At 41.2% G+C, this 24,961-nt stretch overlaps 2 protein-coding genes across 4 annotated transcripts; both read right to left on the bottom strand.

The window, feature by feature from the left end:
• Window positions 1-2,008: 2,008 nt before the first annotated feature.
• Window positions 2,009-14,150, bottom strand: bsg (basigin). 2 transcript variants are annotated; one of them, XM_048252240.1, is made up of 9 exons: window positions 13,913-14,150; window positions 8,408-8,758; window positions 7,164-7,332; window positions 6,099-6,187; window positions 5,836-5,972; window positions 5,452-5,725; window positions 3,699-3,723; window positions 3,437-3,511; window positions 2,009-3,316 (listed from the first exon to the last, which is right to left on the bottom strand). In XM_048252240.1, exons 1-8 carry the CDS (start codon window positions 13,974-13,976, stop codon window positions 3,451-3,453), a joined length of 1,170 nt encoding a protein of 389 aa, XP_048108197.1. In that variant the 5' UTR covers window positions 13,977-14,150; the 3' UTR covers window positions 2,009-3,316; window positions 3,437-3,450. The 2 variants fall into 2 exon arrangements, with proteins under 2 accessions (XP_048108197.1, XP_048108196.1); XM_048252239.1 differs by lacking the exon at window positions 8,408-8,758 and having other exon boundaries at window positions 13,913-14,143.
• A 671-nt stretch (window positions 14,151-14,821) lies between these two features.
• LOC125301242 (E3 ubiquitin-protein ligase RNF126-like) lies at window positions 14,822-23,818 on the bottom strand. Of its 2 annotated transcripts, XR_007194691.1 has the most exons (10): window positions 23,732-23,818; window positions 22,371-22,429; window positions 19,343-19,397; window positions 18,959-19,194; window positions 18,774-18,842; window positions 18,617-18,686; window positions 17,332-17,425; window positions 17,062-17,177; window positions 16,741-16,941; window positions 14,822-15,921 (listed from the first exon to the last, which is right to left on the bottom strand). XR_007194691.1 is itself a non-coding variant. In XM_048253669.1 (9 exons), exons 1-9 carry the CDS (start codon window positions 23,807-23,809, stop codon window positions 16,795-16,797), a joined length of 924 nt encoding a protein of 307 aa, XP_048109626.1. In that variant the 5' UTR covers window positions 23,810-23,818; the 3' UTR covers window positions 14,822-16,794. The 2 variants fall into 2 exon arrangements, 1 of the variants encoding a protein (XP_048109626.1); XM_048253669.1 differs by having other exon boundaries at window positions 14,822-16,941.
• Between the last annotated feature and the right edge of the window lie 1,143 nt (window positions 23,819-24,961).

A 24,961-nucleotide genomic window follows, 5' to 3' on the forward strand; every position in this document is an offset into this window, starting at 1 on the left:
ACCTCCAAACCCATTGCACAACCTGGTAACTCTGGCTCCATTTGTTAGGTCCCCTCGGCTTCTGAGGATGCAAGCGCCACATCCAAAGACATCTTTCTCACAAAACAGCGCTGATGTTGTGGTGGCCGTGGAAGTGAGAGGCGCGGAATCCTCGCCTTCCGATGATAGATCGTTGTTGTTTGAAATCTTGCTCGCCGTTACGGCTGCTCCCCCTCCTGGTATGAAATTCCTCACACTGAAGCTGCCAGCATCCTCACCAGCACCACTGCTATCACTTCCTTCATCCATCAATGGCTGCAACTGTGGTTGTTGGAATTTGAGCTGTTCTTCTCCATCTTCTGATTCATCCATGACAGACCTAGCTCCGTAAAATGTCCTGTCATTGTTTGCATCCAGTGACACCAGTAGCCTACCAGACGCCACACCAGTCCCGCTGCTTTGGCTACAATCGCAGCTGTTGCTTCCTCTCCCGGCGACAAAACAAGTGCAGCCCCTATCTTTTTAAACATCAGTGTTACACTGAAACATAACGGAGATAAAACAATATTTAAATTTAGTTAAATTACATCTGTGAAAAGTCAAATTAATGAAGATATCTGTATTTCTGCAGTGATGAGTAGGCGACATGTCTCATCAAACGAATTTAGATAGATAGATAGATACTTCATTGATCCCCAAGGGGAAATTCAAGAAAACTAGAGTTTATTGGCAACATAGCCCAATGTAAAACAATAAAACAGCACAATTGTTAATTCGCTTATCTTAAGTGTAATTTTGCTATGAACGGACAGAAAAGTTAATTTACTACAACACAAGTTGGTAGGCTATGGCTACTGCACACTTCCAACAGGCCGAGGCCTACACAACACGCTTCAGAACTGAGCAAAGGGCTCCATCTAGTGGCCAACTAAATATTCTCCGATGCATGATGCCTTTTTGTATATCACCAAACTTCACTACTTGACTGTTTAAAATCAAGAAATGTGTTGTGGACTCCTGTTGAACAGTTGCTTGCATGTGACACATCAGCACTATGTGATACAACATGAAAATGGACAGAGGTAATTGCCATTGTGAGGGAATTGGGAGCCTCATGGTGTCTGATTACATCCTCCTCCTGTGCTCAGGAAAGGTGGGGAGGGGAAAGATGCAGCAATGAGTCTGCTGGAAAGGTCGTATTTTGGAAGACAATATTTGTGGAGTAACTTGTATACTGCAGATTAAGTAACTTGCAGTTAGTTACTCAAATATGACACCATTACATAGCTCTGTAACTCCCATACACTTTCTGAATGGTCTTCTGTTTTAAATAGGTAATTTCCCAAACTAAGTTGTCCATTATCTTAATAAAGTAGACTTTATTTGTTAAGTATAAAAGGGTCCAAAACCCAAAGTGTGTTTTTTGGACACCAACACAGAAAATACCTGGAGAGCATACAACCTGAATTAAAAAAAAAAAAAGAAGAAAAAAAAAGTATGCTACAGGTCTACACCAGAGACTTTCTAATGAAGAGACAGCACTCAAAAAATCCTCCATAGAAATGCATGGGGCTAGTTTGTAACGCCAATATGGCCGTTGTCTACACATATCATACCCCTTCCTCGGCAAACGTCGGCATGTGAATACATTGAGCCAATCATGTGGTGTGATGTGAATACATTGAGCCAATCATATGGTGTGTTGTGAAGACATTGTGCCAATCATGTGTTGTGAACTCGCCGCTGGAGCAAGATTGGTGTCGTGAAGCCTTGCGCACCCACGTTTCTGCCGAATAGGATGCCCGATGAGTGCCCAAAAGGCGTTGAAATATGGCCGCCGAGTGGAGGGACTTGCCTAAAAGGACTTTGACCATACTGAGAAAGATATACCAAAACTGAAACAGTGTGGAAACCACGAGAAAGGAAAGGATCTTTACAGAAAGGGGGTTTCCGTGTGGAATTATATGCAGGGTCTCAAGCCCAGTGGGATTTACAGACCATTAAGAGAAACATATCTTCAGGCAAAATGTCAAATCAAATAACTTTATTGAGATTATGCAAGTCAGTACAGGTGCCAGTGTTAGAACTCTGCTTGCTCTGTTGCTTAGGCAAAATAATTTATACACTTCTAATAAGGGTTTTAATATTTAGTATACTTTTAAACTAAAAGGGGTACACACACACACCACTTTTTAATGGGTATACTTCAAAAGTATGGCTTCTGCATGGTCTACAAGAAGGAGGAACAAGGATCAGCCTTCACTGAATGGATTTGTTTCAATTGCGTTCACCAATGACACCCAAAATAATTTATTACACCATGTACACAAGTCTTCCAAATGTAGTTAAAAATATTACTTTAGCGTTAACCACTTATCCAGAACAGTGATGACACATTTTCTTCTTGGTCCTTCCTTGATCTTGGTCCTTACATCTACAGAAAATCCTCACAGAAGGCTTTCTGTCGATGTAACTCACAAAGGGGAAAGTATTAATCTCTATTTTAAAAGCTTTCCATGTGATTTTTGTACACGTGACTAAAACATTTTATTTAAAATATGCATGGTTGAAGGAAATGCAAAAGGTGGTGCTTAGTCATAAAAATAATTTCAAATCGTGCAGTCTTGGTATTGCCATTTAGATTACTGCACTACATTTTTCACCAACAGTACTACACTTCTGGGAAACCAGAGCATATAAAACAATAACGGACTGGCATTAAGGCTTAAATTAGAAACATAATCAAAACAACAACCAGAGGCCTCTGGTTTCTACCTCAAAACACAGTAGGGTGTGTTTGTTTGTTGACGCATTAAGGTTAGGAGATACTCTCATCCCAGACTACAGCTAAAGGCTTTCCTCACTTTTAAAAATCAACATATGGAAAGCAAAAAAATAACAAAAAACTAAAAACCCTGAAGGGACAGTGCAGGAAGAAAAACAAAACAAAAAAAAAAAACTTCATCATTCCCACATTCACAAACGGTCATCACTAACACACTTTGATTACTGCAAAAACATGCAAACATCCATCTGAAGCCTCCAAGCACGTTTGCTGGCAGCACAACAGGTCGGAGTAATACACATAGATAGATACATTTGTATATATTTATATATAGGTTTGCTTCTTTACAAACAGCAAGTGGAAACCAAATCATTATCCCTACGCACATGTACAGTCGAGCCAACAAAAAAAAAAAAAAAAAAAAATTTTTTTTTTTTTTTTTAAAGGTCTTTAAAAAAAACAAAACAAAAACTGCATGGTGCACAAGATCGTGTGCTACTCAGCAATCCAATGCTCCTCTTAAGAACTCTTGTATAGTAGTCATAAGGAAACCTGAGGAGAAGAGAAAATAATTCATTAGACGACTTTCTTTCACCAGGAAAGTTAAAATTCAACTCCTTCAGGGTGGGGACCTGAACCAATGCTTCAGCCACACTTTCCGCTCATTCTCACCTTCCTGGCAGAACTCAGTTGGAGTTCCTTTGCCGGACGTTTTTGTCCTTGTGGTTCGTGGCAGCATTGCTCTTCCTATGGGAGCACAAACAATAGTACACGTGTGGGCTGGAGCTTTACATTGAGGCCTTCTTATATACAGGGAAACATTCATGCATTGTTCCAGTGTAATGCGAGCAAATCAAGTGATTGCATATGATCTTTAAAATGCCCAGTCGCAGGATTATGGCAGAAAGGAACGCTAATAGTGGATTATACTTACAATGGTGCAGATCCTGAGTCGTCATCTGTGTTCCCGCACAGAGGAGCACATTGAAATGGGGGGGGAGAGAGAGAACGAGTGAGATTAAGATGATAATTACTGGGGCCACAGAGCTGTGAATATCGGAACACAGGATTTCCTTGTCCCAAACAAACATCTGTGTCTATGTGAGCTGAGAATGTGTCTGCTGCTAGCTTGCCGTCCAAATGGGACAGCCTTTTTTAGGCAGTCCATAGCACAAGAAATGTCTATGGCAATTAAGTTACATTGTAGTGTCCATAATAACATTTTAGAAGACATCTACTTTGGTTTGGACAGAGCTGTGGCTTCTGTGCAAGTTCATCCACTGGGGATAAATGTGCGGTTTAAATAAAAAGCCATCCTTAGTGTGCTCATTTTAGAAGTAGGTAATCTAACCAAATCAGTTTTATAACTGTGCAACATTGACTTACAGCTGGCCTGTGGAAGCAACATGTCCCACCCTTCCCTACTTCCTTGATTACAGCAAAGCTGTTATAGTGCAGCAAGTGACTCCGACCCTTGATTAAACTACACAACTGCACTCAGCAGATTTAATGAGTATCCTTGCACTGATAGATGACCACTGTTTTCATGCAAAGAGCATAGCAGGAAAACAAACAAACAAAGAAAGAAAAACAAAAGGAACCTTATTTGGCAAGAACAAGCGGTTAGAACTAAATGAAGTGCAGATGAACTGTGAGGGAGAAGAAGCATTCAGGGCATTCTGGAGGGCTGGGTCGGCTGGACGACTGACAGGACCGGTCAGTTCGGCGGTCACGAGACAGCCCCCAGTCCTTCGCCTTAGGCCACGGATTAGAGCGGGCCAATGACACTGCAATTACCCGAGGCTGACACACGCATGCGCTTGAGAGAGGATGCAGTCGGCATGCAATATGAGACACCGCCCTCCCAAGGAAAAAAAAAAAAAAAAAAAAAAAACTCCTGCTAGAAGTTACATTCTTGGCCTCAATAGCTAATTTCATTTGGATGACATTTTATTTTGATGTGTTTTTGCCCCACGATGCATCACATCAAAACCCCTCTTTCACCGGTACTGGGCAGCGCAGTTTACTCCTTCGGATTATTATGGTCTAGTTTTATATATAGAAATGTATACTCTCTCTCTATATATCCCTTTCGATTGGTTGAGATGTTTTTTCCATCGAGAGGGAAAAAATCTATAATACACCAGTGAAAGAGCTGCGCGTTCACCACTGATTAAAGGCATATGGTTTAGGTTATGAAAAGCAGTGCATTCAGACCTCAACTCTCAAAGTGCTTTCTCTCTCTATTTTTTTGCTCAATAAATGAATCTCATCAAAAACCACTCCAATCTGGCATGCAGTTCAGCACTTACCAACACGTAAAACCAGCAGCAAACAGAGGAATAAAAGAGTAAATCATAAAAGAAATACTAACAACTGACAAATCATGGGGAAAAAATAAAATATATTTCCAATACAATAACAAATGTAAAAGATCTGTATGTAAGGAAAATTTAGAAGATTAAAGGAAACCTCCAAAAACAAGTGCTATAGAGGAAGAGTACATCACGCTGTTGTTTAGGGTAAAGAATAGCACTTTAATAAGGAAACGTGTGATATCTACTGCTGTGGTTGTGGGTGGGGGGTTGTTTGGGACTAGGAGGGCCGCTGTCCTGGCTGCCTGAAGTGGAGGGAGCTACTCTACTGGTCCTTAGGATAGATTTTGGCAGACGGCTGGCGGCCCTTACCGTCGGTGATCTCGTCGGGCTTTCTCTTCTTCTCGTAGATGAAGATGATTGTGACGAGGACAATGACCTCAGCCACGATGCCCAGGAAGGGCCACAGGGCAGCCAGGCGGCTGCGCACGCGCAGGTGGATCTTGCCCGAGGCCATGCCTAGCTCACTCACGCCCTGGCACAGGTAGTCGCCCATGTCGGCGTTCATGTCCAGTAAGGTGATATACAGATAGGTCTTGTTGGGCTGGCTCTTGATCTCATACTTGTCGGTTCCATTGATGATTGGCTAAGGTGCACAAATTCCACATGATCAACACACTGCCAAAATCATTTTAAGGTTATACCTGCTGTTGCAGAGGGACTTTAATACATGTGATATTAGATTTAGATTCGTACCTCGTTGCCAGTTTCAGTGATCTTGTACCAGGTCCAGTCAGTAGGTGCGGGGTAGCTATGGCTGACACAGGCCAACACTCCTTTGTCATTCTCGTTGCCATGTTCAGAGTCCTTGTAGGGCTTCACATGGGGAGGTGCTACAGGGAGAAGTGCAGGTCAGACATGCCTTCCCAATGGACATGCTATGCTCCCAAAATACACACATAACATTTGTCCTGTAATGTGCATGCGTGTATGTGCCGTCCCAAGGACAGAGGACTTACTCTTTACGTCAATGGTTTTCTGAGAAATGGGCTCCGTCTCAAAGACGCAGGTGTACACACCTCCATCAGTGTTCCCAATTTTATCAAGACTGGAAATGTGAGACAGTATGCAGAAAAGAATAATTAGCCACTTTTTTCCCCTATAGGCCTGTCAAGAGACAGCCTACAATGTAGGCATACCACAAGAGACCTGCTGAAAGGCATCCCATTGTTTAATGTGAGCAGGGCCTTTCAAGAGGAGAGGTCGCCATGTCAGACTTCACTGGGCTACTTTACAGTCTATGGCTACACCCCAGTTTTACTCTGCTAAAAATCCAACTCCATGATATCACTACCCATACGATTTAGCCCCTCTCCATCCCCATCCTTTTATTCTCCCACTCTTTCCATCCTTCTCTTCCTCTCTTCACTACATTCCTCTCTCCCCCACCAGTCTTCCCCCAATCCTCTCTTCGTTCATCTCTTTCTCACACTGATTCTTCTCCCTCTGATCTGTTGGGCAATTAGGGTCAGCGCAAGTGGACGGCTAGTGCCGCTTACACCAACGCCCCCCCGCAGGGGCTACAGGCAAAGCTGCACGTCAGCCCTGTCCAGCTTATAGCAGCTCAACCCGCGCTAGGCACCACTGTGCAGCCTGCAGCGCTGCCACTAATGGACACCAGAGTGGGCGTCTGTGCACGCCAGAGGCCCTGGGGCCCAGGGGCAGCAGGAGCCAGGGAGGGAGGATGGGAGGATGAGAGGGAGTATACGAGAGAAACAAAGGCTGTGGGAGAAACAGAAAAAGAAAGAGACAAGGCGGGGCAGGGGAACCATGTGAGAAATATAGAGGGAAAAAATAAAAGGGGCTACAGACAGAGCGAGAGAAGAGAAAAACACAGGTTTCTGCACACTCACACACAACATAAATACACATCATGCCATGTCTGGTTAGCTCCCCAAGGTTGCATGTGTCAAACAGAGGGCTGTATTTAACGTCCCAGTACATAAATTAAGAGCAGAGCAGCACTCGCCACACATACAAGGCTTGCCGTTTCCAGAGTCAGGATCAATGTGAGTGTTACTTACGTGAACTGGGTGGTACTGGCGGTGGCTTCCGACTTGGTGTTCTTGATTTCAACTCCATCCTTCATCCAATAGTTGCCCTTGATTGGAGAGGGTGGGTCGGTGATGTTACAGGTAAGGACGGCATTGGTCAGGTTGAACACAGACTCAGGATTTGTCAAGATAGTGGGGCCTGTGTGAGCACACGTGCACAGGGACAGAGAAAAGCATTAGGAGCTTTAAGTCATCAATGAAAAGAACCAGTCTCAGGAGGCTAGCTACTCCAGTGGCAAGAAGCCAGAGCCTGATGGGCACTGCACAAATCTAAAACCCTTTGGTGGAATTTGCAATCATGCAAAAAGACACTACACAAAATATGCTCTCTAGATGGCTAGACATTATTGACCATAATGTATAAGCTTGTTCATCACTCCACTACAAAGGCCAACAAACAACACAAACAAACACCCTTCACTGCAGCAGCTTAGGTCTATCTAGGTAAGGACAGACAAAGCACACTCCAAAGGTGACTCCCAATAACCACTAAAGAGACTTGAGAAGGCTGATGCTTATAGGGCGAGGAACAGGATCTACGCTAAGAACCACAAGGAAGGAGAAGTGTAATGAACACAGGCAGTGGCAGGTCAGCCAATGAGGCACAGAGGACCCACAGCTCAGAACATCAAAGAGGAGCAAGGTGCAGGATTGTTCAACAGGATTGTTCAACAGGGGGGGGAATTTAAAATAGGAATGGGAGGGCAGTGGGTGATAGAGAGAGAGAGAGAGAGAGGTCCCGTGGCTGTGTTTTGCCATAAGTCCAGTTGCCGTGTTCTTTACAGGAAAATCAGCTTTCCGGTGAAAAAGAATTCAAGTACTGTACATATTAATCTCTATATATCAACCTAAACCTCTTTCTGATCAGTCTTAAGAAATTAATTGAAAAGCTAAGCTAATAGGACTGACATAATCTGGACACAGCATGACAAACAACCCCTACTAGAAAGCAAATCAGGTTGTATTGGAGGAAATGGAGTATGGGGAAGGTAAGACTAGCAGAACTAGGCGAGGACTACTGGTGGGAAGGGCTGTGGATGGAGAACTGAGGGAGGGTCTTGATTCCCAGCCGAGCTCCTGTAAGAGGAGGACGCCTGAGACAATGGGGAGGTGGGTGGATCAGAGGGCGGGTTCAAAGGGATGACGGACAGGAGCTAGAGCACTGGCCACCCTCTCGGTGGTGGACCGCCCCCAACCCCCGAGCCGTCACTCACTTTCGAACACTAAAACGTTCGCTTGGGAGCGGATCCACTTGATTTTGGGCGTCTTCCTCAGGTCGTTGCGGTCAGGGTCGTTCGAGGCACGGCACTCGTACATGCCCGAGTCGTTGAGTGCGAGTTTGGACAGGTAAAGGGTGCTGGTGGCATGGTAGATGTACGTGGCGTTGATCCGCACTTGGTCGTCACGCGCCCCGTCAAACAGCTGGGTGTAGATCTCAGCTGGCTCCTCACCCTCAATAAACCACCACTGCACCTCGGGGATGGGGTTGCCTATGACCTCGCAGTGCAGCTCGGCACTATCGCCTATTAGTTTCATCTGGGACAGGGGCGACTTAATGAAGCCCGCTGGAGGTGGCCACCCAAACACCCGCAGTACACAACACATGCCCATTGATTACATGTGTGTGAGTCAGTGCAATCATTTTTAGAAAGGTGTGATTTTTTAAATGGATGAGGGGCAAATAACAAAACGGATGAAAAGGAAAATAAGAAAAGAAAAGAAAAGAAAAGAAAGAACAGATTATTAGTGAGTGAAAACAGACATGGCACACATAAGAAACAGTCATGGTGTTCAGTTATCATTAAGGACTCATTATACTTGCTGGTAATGACGCATAGACGCATGGATCATGGCTGCCAGCAATACGTATTCTGCTTTCGTTTGATGCGTTGGTCGTGCACTTCGACGCGAGATATCGTGTCGCGTACGGAAGATGCAAAGACATGCAGCATCATGCGTTTTGCCAGTATTTGCTGCAGCAAGTACATTGACAGGATGGTGCAGGTGGCATATGCATACACTTGGTCAAACAGCAAGTATAACTGAGCCTTATTCCTTAGTTGTTTTTTTTAGTTAACCAAACACAAGCAACTACATGCTTCTCCTTCACACTCTTTTGAATGATGCAATGATACTGAACACCATGATGATTAAGAGGGGGGAAAAAAAGATGTGTTCAAATGAAAAATCATGAAGAAGCAATGCAATCATTGATAACGGATGACACAAAAGAAAAACAAACACATGAAAATGAGAAGCAAATAAGATGAAAAATCATTAGAAATTGAATGGGATCATTTAGCAGCACAAAAGCTGATGAATGTTCTCATTCAAATTGATCTTTTGGGTGTGTGTTACCAGGATGGACTTTTATACTTCTCCCCAAGCCCCCCCCACCAATCTGTCTCTTCCCACCACCCCCCCCCCCTCCCTTGAAGTTCATAGTTGAAAAGCTTAGCACTCCAGACACCCAATCTCATTGCAAAGGGAGTTTTGTGTAGTTTCGTGCTCCCAACAGAGAGTGGGAGGAATAACATTCTTGTACTGGAAAACAACTTGTGTTTTGTTTAAACCCCCAACAGAGCCACCTTAAGTAGATTCACCCAGGCCGGGCCTGAAACAATACACACTATATAAAACCTGGGCGGACACTGAAGATGGAAACATGCTGAAACAACAACCTACAAAAGACCAGTGCTGAGAACGGGCTGAGATCAAAACAGCAGGTTCTTAGTTTTCTTTACTTGGGGGAAGAAAACTGAGAGACTGCAAGTTTACTTCTTTGTGTAGAATGAGAGCACATACTCATGTTTTGACTAAACTGCAAGAAAAGGGGCGCACTTCAGGGACCTTGGTGATGTTTTAGCATGTGAAACATAACTTCACAGGACGTTTTGATCTTCCAGTGAAATACAAGCACTTGTGTGAGGCTTCAATCAAAAATAAACAGGATGTTCTAAAACTGTATCTGAGCTGCAACCAAAATGTCCAGCCTGATCAGAGTCCAAACAGTATATTATTTATTCACTACAACTAGAGTAGGCCCTTTGACCTGTCAAAGTCTAGCACAATAATAAACTAAGCCATTGTACATGGATAAATAAAAACAGCATACTCTGTAAAGATCAGTGACATGACATTTTTCCTAAAATAACATTCCTGCATTTGTGCCACTGAGGGGTGGGTGACTGGTAGGGAAATTGAGGTTCTAGCTTTGTGTGCAGTTTAGGCCCATGTTGTTTACTCTGAAGTATTGTTAATCAGGTTTTGCCTGAATGAGTGGTCCGAGTCCACATGGAATCACCAGCCTCTACTAAACGTAGGTTTATGATGAAAAAGATATCAGCCGGGAACATACTGGGGCTGGTTTCCCGAAGCCTTCTTAATGCTACGTAGTTCGTAACCTCTACCTTAGCTCTATCTTAACATTTTCACGCATTTCCCGAAAGGTACTTTGCTACGAATGTCTTTCGTACACAGAACTCTGTTAGCTGCACCTTAGCAATGTTTCGCTCGACTCTAGTCGCTGCCACTGTAACCTACAGCAATCTTTAGAAATATCTGTTGCGTATACAACTCATATGGTATATTACTGTTTTGGTTCGTAATGATTTTATGTAAGTAGGCTAATTAAGAAAATAGTTTCTGGAAACGTTTTCACACAAATAATAAAATGTGCACGCATTTGAAAACGATTAAAAGCTTTATTCTCTTATTTCTTGCTTTATCCCGCACCATCTTCTACAATGTTTAATGTGGGGGATTGCTTTTATGTTTAATGTTAACCCAACGGCACAAAATACTGAATTAAATTAGGCCACTGGTCAATCAGCTGTGATTAAAAAAACAATGAAATAATATTATTCAAATAAGTCCTTCTTATGGAGTGATTAAGGATGGCGTAGCCCTAACGGGTAAAGGTGTAAGGGGTTATAGCTGGTCATGCCGACGGATTGCAGATCGCTTCCCCCTACAGACCTTCTGAAAACTTTGTTAATTAAGGGTAGATCATTTAATTTCTACTTTGTATCATGGTATGCTATTAATAAGTTCATCCATGTTGAAGTAGTGTGAATGTTATATTTGAGCGATATTTGAGCAATGTTTCTTTTGTGCAAAGAACACCCTGTCTTTCATAACGCTGTCATATGCCTCCACGTGATGTGAAAAATCGATTTCTGAGCAACCAATTTAGCACCTTTAGGGTGGACAGTGCCTTGTACGTCAGATGTAAGGAGCTTTTTGTAAGAAGACTTTCGAGGGACAGTTCGGGAACCAAGACTATAAAGGTAAACAACTTCGGTAAGGTTTAACTTTAGAGTCTTCGTAGCTCGCCAAGAAGTAAACGTGGCCCCTAATCTCAATAAAACCAAATGCAGTTGCAGATTTAAATTTAAAATCAATAATGATAATTGTAAAAGTAATATTTTTGAGCATCACAGCAACACAAGAACATCCAAATACCCACTCTCCTTGATTATTTCCAGCAGAAAAAAAAAAAAAGATAATACCTGTTTTCACTAACCTAATTTCTAAAGCAGGCAAGCTGGAACTGCATGACAGAGCTTGAGGGAAATCTAATTTTAATTCTGTCTGGGCCATCAATGCTGAAAGTCAGCAAGCTAACACTTGTCCCTCGTGTCTTCCCTGGCATCCTCTTAGACGGCTGTAGTTGTACAACAGCCAGTGATTAAAAGGTGCAATCAAGCATCTCCGAGCAAAGGACAAGGAACATGTTCCCACAGTAACCTTACTGAGCAAAAAACAGTAATTGGTAACCAGTAAATTAGATAATGTTTCCCACAACTACTCCATAATGTGGACAAAAGAGATACCAGTTAAACTCGAACGGTTGCTAACCAAGATGCAGGCCTGGTGCAAGGGACAGCCTTGCTTGGAGACAATCTAGACTTGGTTCAATTCAATAACAACTAAGTCTTCTCTGCTGTGTTTGGTGCAGCACTATTTCCATCCAAGAGTGTAAAGCTGCTTAGACCAGGATTAAGTGTCATTCATTAAAACTGATTGCAACAATGATGACAACATAGTAAACATGTAAACAAGCACCACAATCCAACTTCCACATTTGCAACCATTTCTATGTTGCATTTTCAAATAAAACATACAAAATCCTAATTTTTGAACCCTTTAAACCCAGGCCAAATTGTGTTTAATTTGACCATTTCAATTACATTACATAATCTGCTAACAGGGCTTTGTGTTCCATGATAGAAAGTCTGCACTGCCACAGGACGGGCTTTTAGACACTAATGACTGTATGGAACAATGGTCTTATCTTGCTATTACCAATGCTAGTTTTTAGTATTAATGCAAACTACTGGCCCCACATTATATATACACACAAATTATTAGTGCAATTCGTGGGTGACACAAATAAATAGTTAGTTACATATCCAAATATTTGAGATATGTATGAATGATATTTCTGCTCAGTAAATTAAGCCTTCACTAATGGTTTACTGTGAAACATCAAGGTAATGTTGGTTAACTTCAGAGGCTGTGCGCATAAACTCGCTGACAGAAGGCCTGAACAAGGCTACTCTCCGACTGACATGACAAACTGGTCTACACCGGTTTTGTCATGTTAGCTGATGGAAGCGGTAGCCTCCATTCAACAAGATGGTATTTTGTGTTGTCCCTGGGATCTTTCTGAAATATTAGATCTGGCAACTACAATTCGCTTTGAGTTAGGATTAACGTTAGTGATCATAGCTTTTTTTGTTGTTGTTTCTATGCTGGTTAATCTGGTCAAATGTACAGTTACAATAATGTGTGGTCACATGACCAGCCGAACCTAGGTGAATAACAGGCTAATGCTGAAATAACTTCTAACCATTTCACTATTTATTCCTGGCGGTGTTTCGTTGTTTTAGAATAATGAATGGCGATGTATCCTTGTATCATGTTGTTCTGCCCTTCAGTTCCGCTACAACACACGCGGCTTTATATGACATTACTTTAATGTTAACTTAACATTACACATCTTTCACCACAGTAATTGCAGTTCTTGCTTAACGCAAGCTGAATAGCCTGCTGGTTAGGCACTTTATCAAAATGGACGTTTCCCCGGAAGACAATTTTGTTTCGACACAAATTGAAAATTTAGCTGAGGTTGTTCCCTCAAACCCCATAAACGAATGTGTGTGTGGTTAGCTGCTAGCTAAGTTAGCAATTTAAATACCATCAGCTATATTGCCTATTATATATGAACTAAGTTAACGTTATGCTATGACAGCTGCTGCCAAACAATTTACACCACAAACCTTAACGTTAGTGAACAAACTTAATAAACGCTGACAAAGATTCTAGGTCCTAGAGTGTTTCGCGCAAGTATATCCATCCAACTACCCATCATAACTATGATAAGTAACCATCGGTTGATTAACATTAGACGTTGCCTGCTAACTTAACGTTAGCCTTTCTAGCAAAAATACCTCGGTCGCTAAGCGTAAACCTGATAGCATTCAGCTAACTCAACAGCAACGCTGTTAGCTCATGTTACTAACGTTAGCGTTAACTGTCGATATTATACAATGGCAAATAACTGTGGTAAACGATAAAGCCATCATCCTAATAATTTTAAATTCAGAAATGTAAAGATTGTGGACATATAACGTTATGTGTGTTATCGTATGATTACAATTCGCTTAGCAAAAGCAAATGTTAGCGTTAACAGGGAAAAAATTTTTTTACGTTACCTGTCGCAGCGTTGGCGTGGTAAACACATAAGGACAGGGTAACAACCCCCCACAGTAACCTCATTTTGACGGTATCCTTTTCGTGTACGTTGACTGTACAGCTACCTAAAACGGCTCCCAAATTATTTTAAATACGAAATGTTCAAGTGCCACTGCTGATCACACTGAGGTTGACCGCAGTCGATCGTCCTCTATTTGTTCCTCGTGCCTTGCCGTGAACCCGCACGTACACAGTGGGGCGTCACCACGTCCGGGGAAAAATAATGGCAAAAATAGGGTGTGCACTGTGCAGCAGTCTGAAGAAGTCAAACCTACTACTGATGACTTGAGCATTTAGCGAAGTGAGTGCTTATTTGCCATGGCCGGTAATAAGCATTGGTCCTCATGAGGAATATTATAGATTACTGGTAAATTACTTTTTCAGGTAGCCTAAATCAACATTGGTCAGCATCATTTGGCTTGTTTAAAGGCATAAACGCATTTCCGTATGCCACCGAACAACATAATGAATTTGAATAGTCTGGAAGAAATGTCTGAGTTTCCATAATCAGCAATTAAGATAGTTGGACACAAGGGATTGAAAAAAAAAAAAACATATATATTCCGGGCATTGAAATAGTTGTTTATGAACACACCCTTAACATAATGGTTTATTATGACCTTACATTAACGAATGAATAGGTTAATTGGGCTTTGGGTATTTTTTTCCAGGGCATCCGTGTTTTGTTACATTGTTTAATAGAATAATACATTCAATACATTAATGTTGCCTTGTGTGTCTCCTTCTAGTGTTAAGAACATTTTTAGTGTATATACTACATTTTTTAGTAGTATACCTTTAGTACCCTAGTATACTACTACTACTACTACTACGCTAATTTAAAAAAGGAAAACGCAATGGGCAAAATACAAAATCCTCAAATTTCATTCACAGAACAAAACATGTTGTCATGATTCAGCAACGACTATACTGTATTAATTTGTCAGAACCCAGTATCCACTAAAAAGCATATGCCAGTTCTCTTCAGTATAAAACAGCAAATATGTGCACATGTAAAATACATAAGGGGGGGGTGGTGACCATATTTCTGGGGCACAGAACAGTGCTTAAACAATAATAGTTTGACTTCATTTCCATTTAACATTGACAATTCCCAAACACCTGATTTCAAGGGCTGGTTTCCCAGACATGGCATTAAGCCTAGTCCTAGACTAGTTATTCATTAGTTGAGATCTTCACTGAAGCTCTTCTAGTAGGACTATGCTTAACATGTCTGGGAAACCCAACAAGTCATAGGTATGGTGACAGATTAAACATAATGTCACACTAAATCTGTCAATCAAGAACTGTTCATATCAGGGCAGTACAGTGCTACATATATGTATATGTATCACATGCTGCAAACAAAACAAAAAAATCAGTCTGCTATGGATGATTTACCAGCTTAGCACTGGTGACACCTTATTCAACATGTTTTCTAGAGTGTAGAGTTCCTAGATAAGGTTTTTGTAACTTAAATTTAACTGATAACTGATCTTGAATTTCCCCTGGGGATCAATAAAATATCTATCTATCTATCTATCTATCTATCTATCTATCTATCTGATATTCTGACGGCTGCTACTCGTCAAATGTGGGTTGCCAGACACAAAACAAAAAAAAAACATTTTTAAACTTTTTTGGAATTCTGCCTCAAGAAACCTATTCATGGCACACTCAATCTCATTAACATTATTGAATAATGTTTTGGCATGACTTGTCTCACAGCAATATCTCCCATTTCCAAGTCTGACTCATATCAACAAAGATTTTCTTAATCATAACTTGGTTCAGGATACAGTTTACTATATTCAAGATGTACCATGTTCAATCTGCACTGAAGTTGGTACACACCATTTGAATCGGTGATGGCATCCTCTTACAGTACAGACAGTCATCCTTCCTATCGTGCAAGGTTGTGTCAGTTTCACTTCTCAGCTTCTTTACGGCAGACTAGAATGCTTGGTGACTGCAATAGAGAGCAGAGAATGTCATCAGTCTTGGTGTTGGGAATTTCACCATGGCTCTGCCACTTTCGGCAGGGTAACTGGATTTTCACAACCACACACACATCTGAGTTTTCATTTTCTCTTCTGACACTACGCAAACTACAACCTAAATTATTTACCACTAATAATGATTTTCCTCTGTGTGTGTGGGGGTGAGTGTTGAACATAATGTTTCCCTTACAATCTGAATGTTTAGACTTGACTTTCAGAGATTCACATCTGGTTGTTGTCCCACAAGTCTACCCCCGGGGGCTTTGTACAACTGTTGTCCAACAACACTACATACATTTACAGGTTTAGATTCTAAAAAACTAACAATCAATCATCAAAACAGTTAGCACAAGCCTTTTTCACAGATATTGGCTCTACTGAAAAATAATAGGCCAGCATGTGAGCACATAACATATAATTTCTCCTTTATCGCCTTAATTGTGCTGCCAAAATATTAAACATAATAAATCTTTCCTCAAGAAAGTGTTCGGTGCCCGGTCCTTCCCTCTTTGAGAAGACAGAGCACGAGCAAAATGTCTGCAGTTCAAGGAGTCCTCCTGTTCTTTAGCTGAACGAGGCCCCCTAGAGGACGGACCCACCCACTGCCTGCAGCAGCTCAGGAGCCCTGAAGCCATTCACTCTTTCTCCTGCGCAACGGTCCAGCTGGCAAGGGGCCAGGTTTCACGGAGACCTGTCAGGGCAGAGGTAGGGCTGCCCGCAATGTATAGATTTGTATACGTCATGTCATCCGCACCAAACATCGCTGAAGAAGCCCCAGGACCACATACCCGGACCGAGAGCAGGAGGCCAAATGCGTCTGCAGCCACTCGGAGCATCTGGTCTTATGAATTGTTTGGCACGTGTTCATCATTCGGAGGGCTTTCTCCGCTCCCAGGGCCCGGAGGAGAATTCATCTCGGACATTCCGGGTGGGTCTGTGGCCGTGTTCTGGCCACTCAAGCTTTTCCGGCACACAGGGCATGTGTCATGCTGGGGAACACACACACACACACACACACACACACACACACACCCAGATATCCACAACAGGTATTATCGACAAATCAAAGTGTAGCCTGCTAATCCCCACGCTTCTTGGCTTGGCCTTACCTGTTCCAGCCAGGGCACTATGCAGTCATTGTGAAATAAATGATTGCACGGAAGCTGCCTGACCATCTCCCCAGCACTGTAGTCCTCTTTGCACACCGGGCACTCAAGTCCAGAGCCTGAAACAAAATCGAAAGAATATTCAGGGAAACTGACAGACAATTCAAGTACTTGAGCTACTAGTAATCCTGTGTTTTTAAGACGAAGATGGAGACAGGTTAAGAAGCAAGGCATAGAGTGCCCAGAGATGAATGGGCTTCTTTGCAAACTCACCGACATGTTCATCTGTGATTTCCACCGTAGGGAGGTTTTTGATCTTTTCCCTGTCTGCTGGTGGTGGGCCAGTGTTCTCAAACTGATTTAGTAACTGGTGAAGGTGGGAAAAAGTCTTGTTTTATGTATTCAGATAATTGATCGGCTTGATTGTGCTAATTTTAAGCATGCACATTGGTCTGGTATTATCACCAATATTTCTATACAATTTATATACACTCACCGGCCACTTTAACAGTTACAGCTGTTCAACTGCTAATTAACACAAATATCTAATCAGCCAATAAAATGGCAGCAACTCATTGCATTAAGACATGTAGATATGGCCAAGCAACAGAATAGAGAAGAAAGGTGATTTAAAGTGTAATTTGGGCAACAATTGACCCCAGGGTGTTTTTCTGTATAAAAACACATCAAATAAGCCATGGAGACCGTATTTTTCATTGATCAACCACTACAGAGCTTGGCCCGGTATATGCTATAGCCCCAAATCACAAACAGTGGATTAACTAGGGGCAGTGAGCCAAACGCTTCCCAAATAAAATTTTTAAACCAGTAATATTGCTCAAAACAGCACCAAACCTTGTCAGTAGCTTGCTCAGGGTCCCCTACACATAAACCGAAGCACCAGCAACGTAGTTAGCGAACCCGGAGTTTATTAAAGCAGACTGTTAATATCACAGAAGACTGAGATCTCACACGGAGCGTGACGTCTATTGCCAGAAGGTACTAACTTATATGGACTTTTCTTCGAGAGGACCTGGTAGGGGAACAGTTGGTAAGTGTTCTTAACAGTCTCCTGTATGTTACCCTTGATTGAATCATCTATCTGCACAGCTACAGTAATTAGTCTGTCAAAGTTAAACTGGCTGCGATAGTAAACGTATTTTTGACGAAAAAGCTGTTGGACCCGTGATGAGGACTTAACAACCGGACAGAGCACTTTTGGGATGTGGTCGAACAGGAGATTGAGTCATGGATGTGCAGCCGACAAATCTAGAATCAACTATGTGATGCCATGCCAATATAGACCAAAAACTCTGAGGAACGTTTGCAGCGCCTTATCGAAAAAGGGGGTCCAACCCAGGAACTAGCAAGGTGTAACTGATAAAGTGACCGGTGACTGTATGTCTACAGATAAAAAAAAAAAACATAAAAAATGAAAAACATGCCTTATATTTATGAGTTTCATCTTGCATAAACATTGACAGAAACATAAACGTAATCTGAACATTTCACTGCCACTGCCTGACTAGTGTTTGTGCTGTCTATAGAGTGTGCATACCTGTGTAATGATTGCATCTAAGCCATTGGCACCCCATGCATAATCCATAGGGTTCGAGTGAAGAACACCCCTGGAAAGATAGATTTTCTTAAAGCTCAATTTAAATACATAATCGTGTTTAAACAGAGAAATTATAAATGCTGATCTTCACTCTTACCATGGTCCCACACCGATATTTGGCATTGCTGTGGGTGCGATTATTCCATTCACCAGTTGCTGAATGATTCTATAGAATCATGAGCAAAAACATAAATATCACTGATATCATTCAGAAATTCTGAAATGAGCTCAGTGAATAAATGAACGATTCAATGAAGTTACCAATGGGTGCATGGAGCTTACCCCTCTAGTGTGGGCACACCCTCGTGCCGTACGGTGTGCCTCCTTGGGACATGGCGTCCCCTGGGCTGCCTGGCACCGTACCGTTGCCGTGATGCCATCTCACGTTCCCGTCTGTTCTCTGCCTCCCGATTGTCTTCCGGTAGCAACCCTGACCCAAGTTCGAAAGGGTCATCAAAGATGCCCAGGGCGAATTGCCCATATGCCGAGGGAAATGTAAACAAATGGTGGTCCATATTCTGTGCAAAGACAACACGTTCAAATGATGATTATGTGCCATGGTCAACATAGCCAACATATTCTCATTAATTGCCTTTACTCTAAGTCCTTGGTTGTACACACAAAGGGTAAAGACAATTGAAAAGAAAGCAAGTACATTTTACAAACCTCAAACCTCTGTTGGTCACTGCTTGATATGCTTGATGTAGACCCATTTTCTGTGCTGAAGGATAAAAGTCATATGGAATCCTTTTAGTGGAGTCAGATGTTGCAGTTCACTAAGGAGCAAGAACTGTAAAGGCACCAGTCTATGTAGACTGAACATATCAGAACTGATCGATTTCATAATGGGTAACAGATTAGGGCAACTAAGGTCATGTTTGAGGCAACAAAGTTGGCGGATTTTACATCTAAAAGGTCATTGCACTGGATTTGGCAATGAAGTTGGTAAAATTAGTTGATGTTTATCTAGTTGATTAAAGAGTCAATACCTGCATGTTTACCTATTTTACTCATGAGCCATTCCATATCAAATCAGGCAGAATCCAGGAAAATGGTTGCTGCACAGTCTCAGATTTTGCTTAGAGTTTGTCTACATGTCTACATATACTACAAAAACAAAAGACTAAAAAAAAACATATATATATATTATTGTACCCACATGATATATAAATATAATACTTTATTAATGCTGTGCTAATATTTCAGATATCCACAGCACATGAACATGGAAAAATTAAGGATAAAGGTGTGGTAGCCATTTTGGTAATTTTTATAGGACACAAATAGGTAGCTAGTGGGAACCTGAAAAACTATACAGGTATAGGTCAATATTTCATCAGTTAGTATACAAATGATTTATTTCTCAATGTTGTACCATTTTCTTCATAGACAAATACGCTTAATGTGATTGTTATACTGCTGCTTATTCACTCTTGTTCAAGAGGAACTCTATCTAATTACTGTACCTATGGTACATCATTGATACTTTGTAAACTAGGTCTAAATGTCCATTCGTTGAGCTACTTCTACATACATTTTCAAGTTCCTACTGGCAACCACATCATACCATAGTCTTTTGAAAATGACTGCAAAAAGCAACCGTCCCCCATTTTGACAAGGTCTGAACAAAATCTGAGATGGTACCAGGCTTGTGCAAAATTCAGAATTTTCTGAATTGGCCTCCATTAAATTCATGGATCGGAATTTGAATTGAATTGGCTCTGCCCCACAGGAAGTTGAATTGGAATTGGAATGACAGAAAACGGAATTAAATTCATGGCAATTCAAAGAAATTTCACATAGTCACACAACCGAAAGAATGTGTTGAATCTCACATACATTCAGTGTTGGGAAGGTTACTTTGGAAATGTAATTGGTTACTGTTATAAGTTACCCATTATAAATGAACAGTCATTTCCTATGTATTAGCCACATTGTGTATAAACCGCAGGACAGTGTTTTAAGCCCAGTGTTTCCCCTACAATGTATTTAACAGCGGCGCAGCCGCTGGATTTTCAGCGCCGCTGCAACATAATATCACGAGATTCACTTAACACACTGTAAAAGCACAACGGCCAACGTCATCTCGAAATTGTTTTCTGAAAGTCTTGAGGAAGTTAAGTGCATCAAATCCGCACTTAGCCTCTCATTATTCAGGACATATATGCGGCATGATGTGTCAGGTGATTACAAGGCCAAAGACAAGTCTGCAGCCCATATGGCTAGCCTACGTTCTGAACACGGTTACATTGTTTAGCTATCCGACTGATGGGGTCTTGCTCCGCCACAGTGTAGCCTATGGTGTCATCGTTCACTTGTAGGTTACACAATAAATAGCCTACTTATAGGCCTGGTGACAATAAAAAATGATATTAGTTATATTTCATCACAAAGCTGTTTGTATGCCGTGAATTCGCTTGTAGCCTATGCCATATGTTAAGCTTGAGCAATTCCTCTGATCCAAAGCCTGCTTTGACACATTGACACTAATGTGAAACATGCATCCTCCTCTCCTAGCCTACATCAAATAAAATAAACCAATTCATGATTACCTAAATTAATTTAACATGGGGGGAAAAAGTTTGTTGCGATTTAGCCTACTGTTGTGATGCGGTTCTTTCTGCTGATTGGATTTACCCCTGTGTCGTCAACTCTGAGAACTCTTGCTCCGGCTGACAATTTTATCCAGAGAGCTGATTTCCCAAAGATGAGCCTCCATCAACATTCAACGACAAATTATTAAAACGTAAGTAATGCAATAGAGTAAACCAATGTGCTACAAGGTGTATGGTCTTAACGTTAATTGTAGCCTAGACTTGTAACGTTAGCGTAGGGCTATATGTAATGTTTGCATGGGAAAGCTAGGCGAACACAGTCTAGGCCTGTTTAAACTGTCTGATAGTTAAAGGAAATATGAGCATATGTTGGCATATACGTAGCCTATAGCCTAAATTCTGTCCACTTAGCTATAATAGACTATCACAAACAGACCTTTTCTAACGTTTATGCATTAGACATATAGGAGCCTACATTCTCTTATCAGAAAGACGTGTTCTCATAACTTCAGCGTTCTCTTGACGATGAGACTGAACGGTCGTGACTTCAATCAAGTAGCCTAGGTCTTTTTCGAGTTAATTGTGAGTGAGTTGTATGGTAACTGTGGGAGTGATGTAGAAGAAAAGTGAGTATTTACTTTTTTATACGTGTGTTTGTTGTTTTGGGACTGAGAAATAGACTACAAGGAGAGCATCTGGCTACGTGCATGCGTGTCAGCATTAATGGCCCCCCCACAATTCAATTCAATTACCAAAGAGCCTTAGAGATGTTCTTTGAAAAGCCCAAAAAAAAAATTAAGTGCTCATGAGATTGGGTGTGGTCTTTGCCATTAAGACAAATTTAAATAAATTGTAAATAATCTTTTTCTGGGTTGTGCCATTTTATTTTTCTTCTATCATTTTTAACCAATAATGTAAAAGAAAGCTGAAAATGTCCACAAAAGAAACACGAAGGTATGATATAACCCCCCGCCAAGTAATAGCACCGCTGCTGGAAAAAATTCTAGGGGAAACACTGAAGCCAGTTAAAAAAACAAAAACAAATGCTTTGCACTTCACTGGGTCGCACTCTGCACTTTCTCTGTATTATCTGATGCATTTCTCTTTTAAAGAAATACACAAATCAAGAACATACAAACCTTCTCTCCTCCAGTAACTCTTCAATAAAACCAGAATCACAACGAGGGCATGTGTAATCCTGTAAAACACAACCAGCATGTTTACCAGTTCAGTCTTAAATGGGCTGTTAGATAAACAATCCCACATAGATGGTATTATGAATTATGAGTTATGTTGCTAAGAAACATTACATTTCACATGTTAAATCTGTATCAACACAGTGCCTAAAATGGACTACTCAAAGACCTGACTGTAAGACATGGACATATACAACATAATTTTCTGCAGAAAAATCAAGGCATTGTCAATTCATATTACTTAAAAGAATAATGCTTTGCTCAGATAACGCCGGCAGAGATTAAAAATCAATATCCATAGAATATTGACTAAAGGAGCAATAATGTTGGTCAAAGCAGGTAAGTAGGAAGGAAGTTGCCAATTCAGAGGTTCTCAACTTATTGGAGGCACTCAAAGGTCCAACCAAAACGCCAAAGCACACCGACTTAAGGTTACAGATTGTGAAGTATGTCACAATCATTAGCTATAGGCTGTAGCAAGGATGTTCTTTGATTCTGTTGGCCATATCTTTTCTCTCCACATATATAGTGTTGATGAGTGGAGACCACAGCGATAGACATTTGCACATGAGGCTGACGGAGTTGGGGTAATAGATCTGTAGCCTATTATTGCTTCATAGCCACCACTTTGTGATTAACATACCTAATCTGTGTCATTGAAAATAGCCCTATAGTTTATTTCATGAGCATGTAAAAATATTGGGTTCCTAAAAATCCCACGGCACACTATTAACTTAGAGAACCACTGGAGCACTGTACTGGTTGAGATGTAGCTGCTACTGTTTGTTGTTGACACAGAAGTGCACTTCAAGCAATCAAGTCTCCAGTGTGTTACCAAGTCAAGAACATGTGAAGGACATGGAGCTACACGACTGAACCCTGATTTAAAGCAATTCTAGCAGGGAGACAAATTTGAACAGCTAACATTAGCGTTGTGATAAATGAGCGAATCGATGAATAACAAGCAACCTAACAATAAGACCAGAAATATATACCTTCCTGGTGGATAAAACATATCATTTCTAAATGTAGAGGTTGAAAATACACGCCATTAAGTGACAGTTAGGCATAGTCTATCATTAATCTAGACAGCAATCTATTTAAGTTATAACGTTAGTGTGTTAGCTTGTCCAGCTAACATGCTAGCACTATGTGCAGTTTGATTCTTGACACATTGTAAGTTGTTAGGGTACGTTAACGTTAGCTTGGAGGCCATTTACAAATCGAAGGGACCGCTTATCTGAAGCGCTCCCAAAATATGCAACTTGTGTCTAGCAAGTGTGCTTCAACCAGTAGTTACTCACAGGGAGACGGGGACTTATCTCTGTCGAACACCTATGACAGAAAAACCGGTTGGTGGGACATGGTGGAGCTTCTGCCATCTTTCATCACTACCCTCCTAATGAATCATGAGGGGAGGGTTTAAGTACGGATCACTGTCACGGCCAAAAAGAGTTCAACGGTTTAGACAAAGCGTTGGCAGCATAATTATGATTTAATTACAAAATAGGCTCTCAATTTCCCAATGTAGGCCATTCAATTTTAGCATACCCGTACAGATCACTCACAGAAAACCAGATCTACATACATAGGTTAGGCAGTTTTACATTTTAAAGATTGCTTAAAAAGCTTGCTGTTTATTCGTTTTTGATTACACTAAATTTAAAGAATTGATTAACATTAAAGATCAGTCTGTCTAATTAGGCATAGCCTATCTATTTGAGTTGATAAATAGCCTACTAAAATGTTATATTTCAAAGAGCGCCACAGGGTGGTGTCCTAGTGGCCAGTCTATGATCATGAATCAGAATGAAATTCCAATTAGCCTGTAATATGCCTGTTTCAATTTTTGTTTACATAATTGTTTTAAATAGGCCGTGTGAATTCATAGTAGCAAAGACAATGCATTTTAAAATGTGATGTAATTTTTCATGCTTAGCAGACTAAGACGCACCTGATTTACATATAGGCGGCCACCCCAACTTGATCTGTGAGCAAATGAGTATAGGCTAAAACAGCCATGGAGTTAGAGCCAGAATCATGCCATAGTCATCTGATCTATGGGCTATCCTAAGCAACAAAAGTTAAGGGAGTGATACATCTGGCATAATTTTCTACATTTTTCACAAGCATCCTTAATATGAATCCCAGATACCCATAACAGACATTCATTTTCCAGAAGCTCGGTGATGCACTTTCATCCAGGCCCAACTGGATCAGTACTCCTCAGTTTTAAAATATCTCTGGCACTACATCTCACATGGAAGTAGGAGTGCCTATCTGACAGCCTGTTATCCATTTCCCTTTCAAAGAGGGCAATGTTAAAACTTCCCTAAATGCTTGTTGACATTTAGGAGCATATTCTCCATCTGTTGCACAGTAGGAGGCAAGTTGTTAAATCCACCTGACCTATTTATGCACACTAACTCACTATGTGGAGGCTTTTTGACATGCATTTAAATCTTGATAAACAAACAAAACCAAAATAAATACACCCTATGCAATTGACTCCACTGCAAGAAATCAGTGCACAA

This window comes from Alosa alosa, chromosome 9 (genome assembly GCF_017589495.1).
Source record: "Alosa alosa isolate M-15738 ecotype Scorff River chromosome 9, AALO_Geno_1.1, whole genome shotgun sequence".
NCBI classification, from domain to species: domain Eukaryota; kingdom Metazoa; phylum Chordata; class Actinopteri; order Clupeiformes; family Clupeidae; genus Alosa; species Alosa alosa.

Coding starts and splice junctions, on each gene's coding strand:
- LOC125301242 (XM_048253669.1), bottom strand. CDS start 23,809: ATGGCAGAAGCTCCACCATGTCCCACCAACCGGTTTTTCTGTCATAGG. Junction 19,398..22,370: donor GAGTTACTGGAGGAGAGAAG/GTTTGTATGTTC, acceptor TTTATCCTTCAG/CACAGAAAATGGGTCTACAT. Junction 18,843..18,958: donor GGTGTGCCCACACTAGAGGG/GTAAGCTCCATG, acceptor ATGATTCTATAG/AATCATTCAGCAACTGGTGA.
- bsg (XM_048252240.1), bottom strand. CDS start 13,976: ATGAGGTTACTGTGGGGGGTTGTTACCCTGTCCTTATGTGTTTACCAC. Junction 7,333..8,407: donor GAACGTTTTAGTGTTCGAAA/GTGAGTGACGGC, acceptor GTGCTCACACAG/GCCCCACTATCTTGACAAAT. Junction 3,512..3,698: donor GACTCAGGATCTGCACCATT/GTAAGTATAATC, acceptor GTGCTCCCATAG/GAAGAGCAATGCTGCCACGA.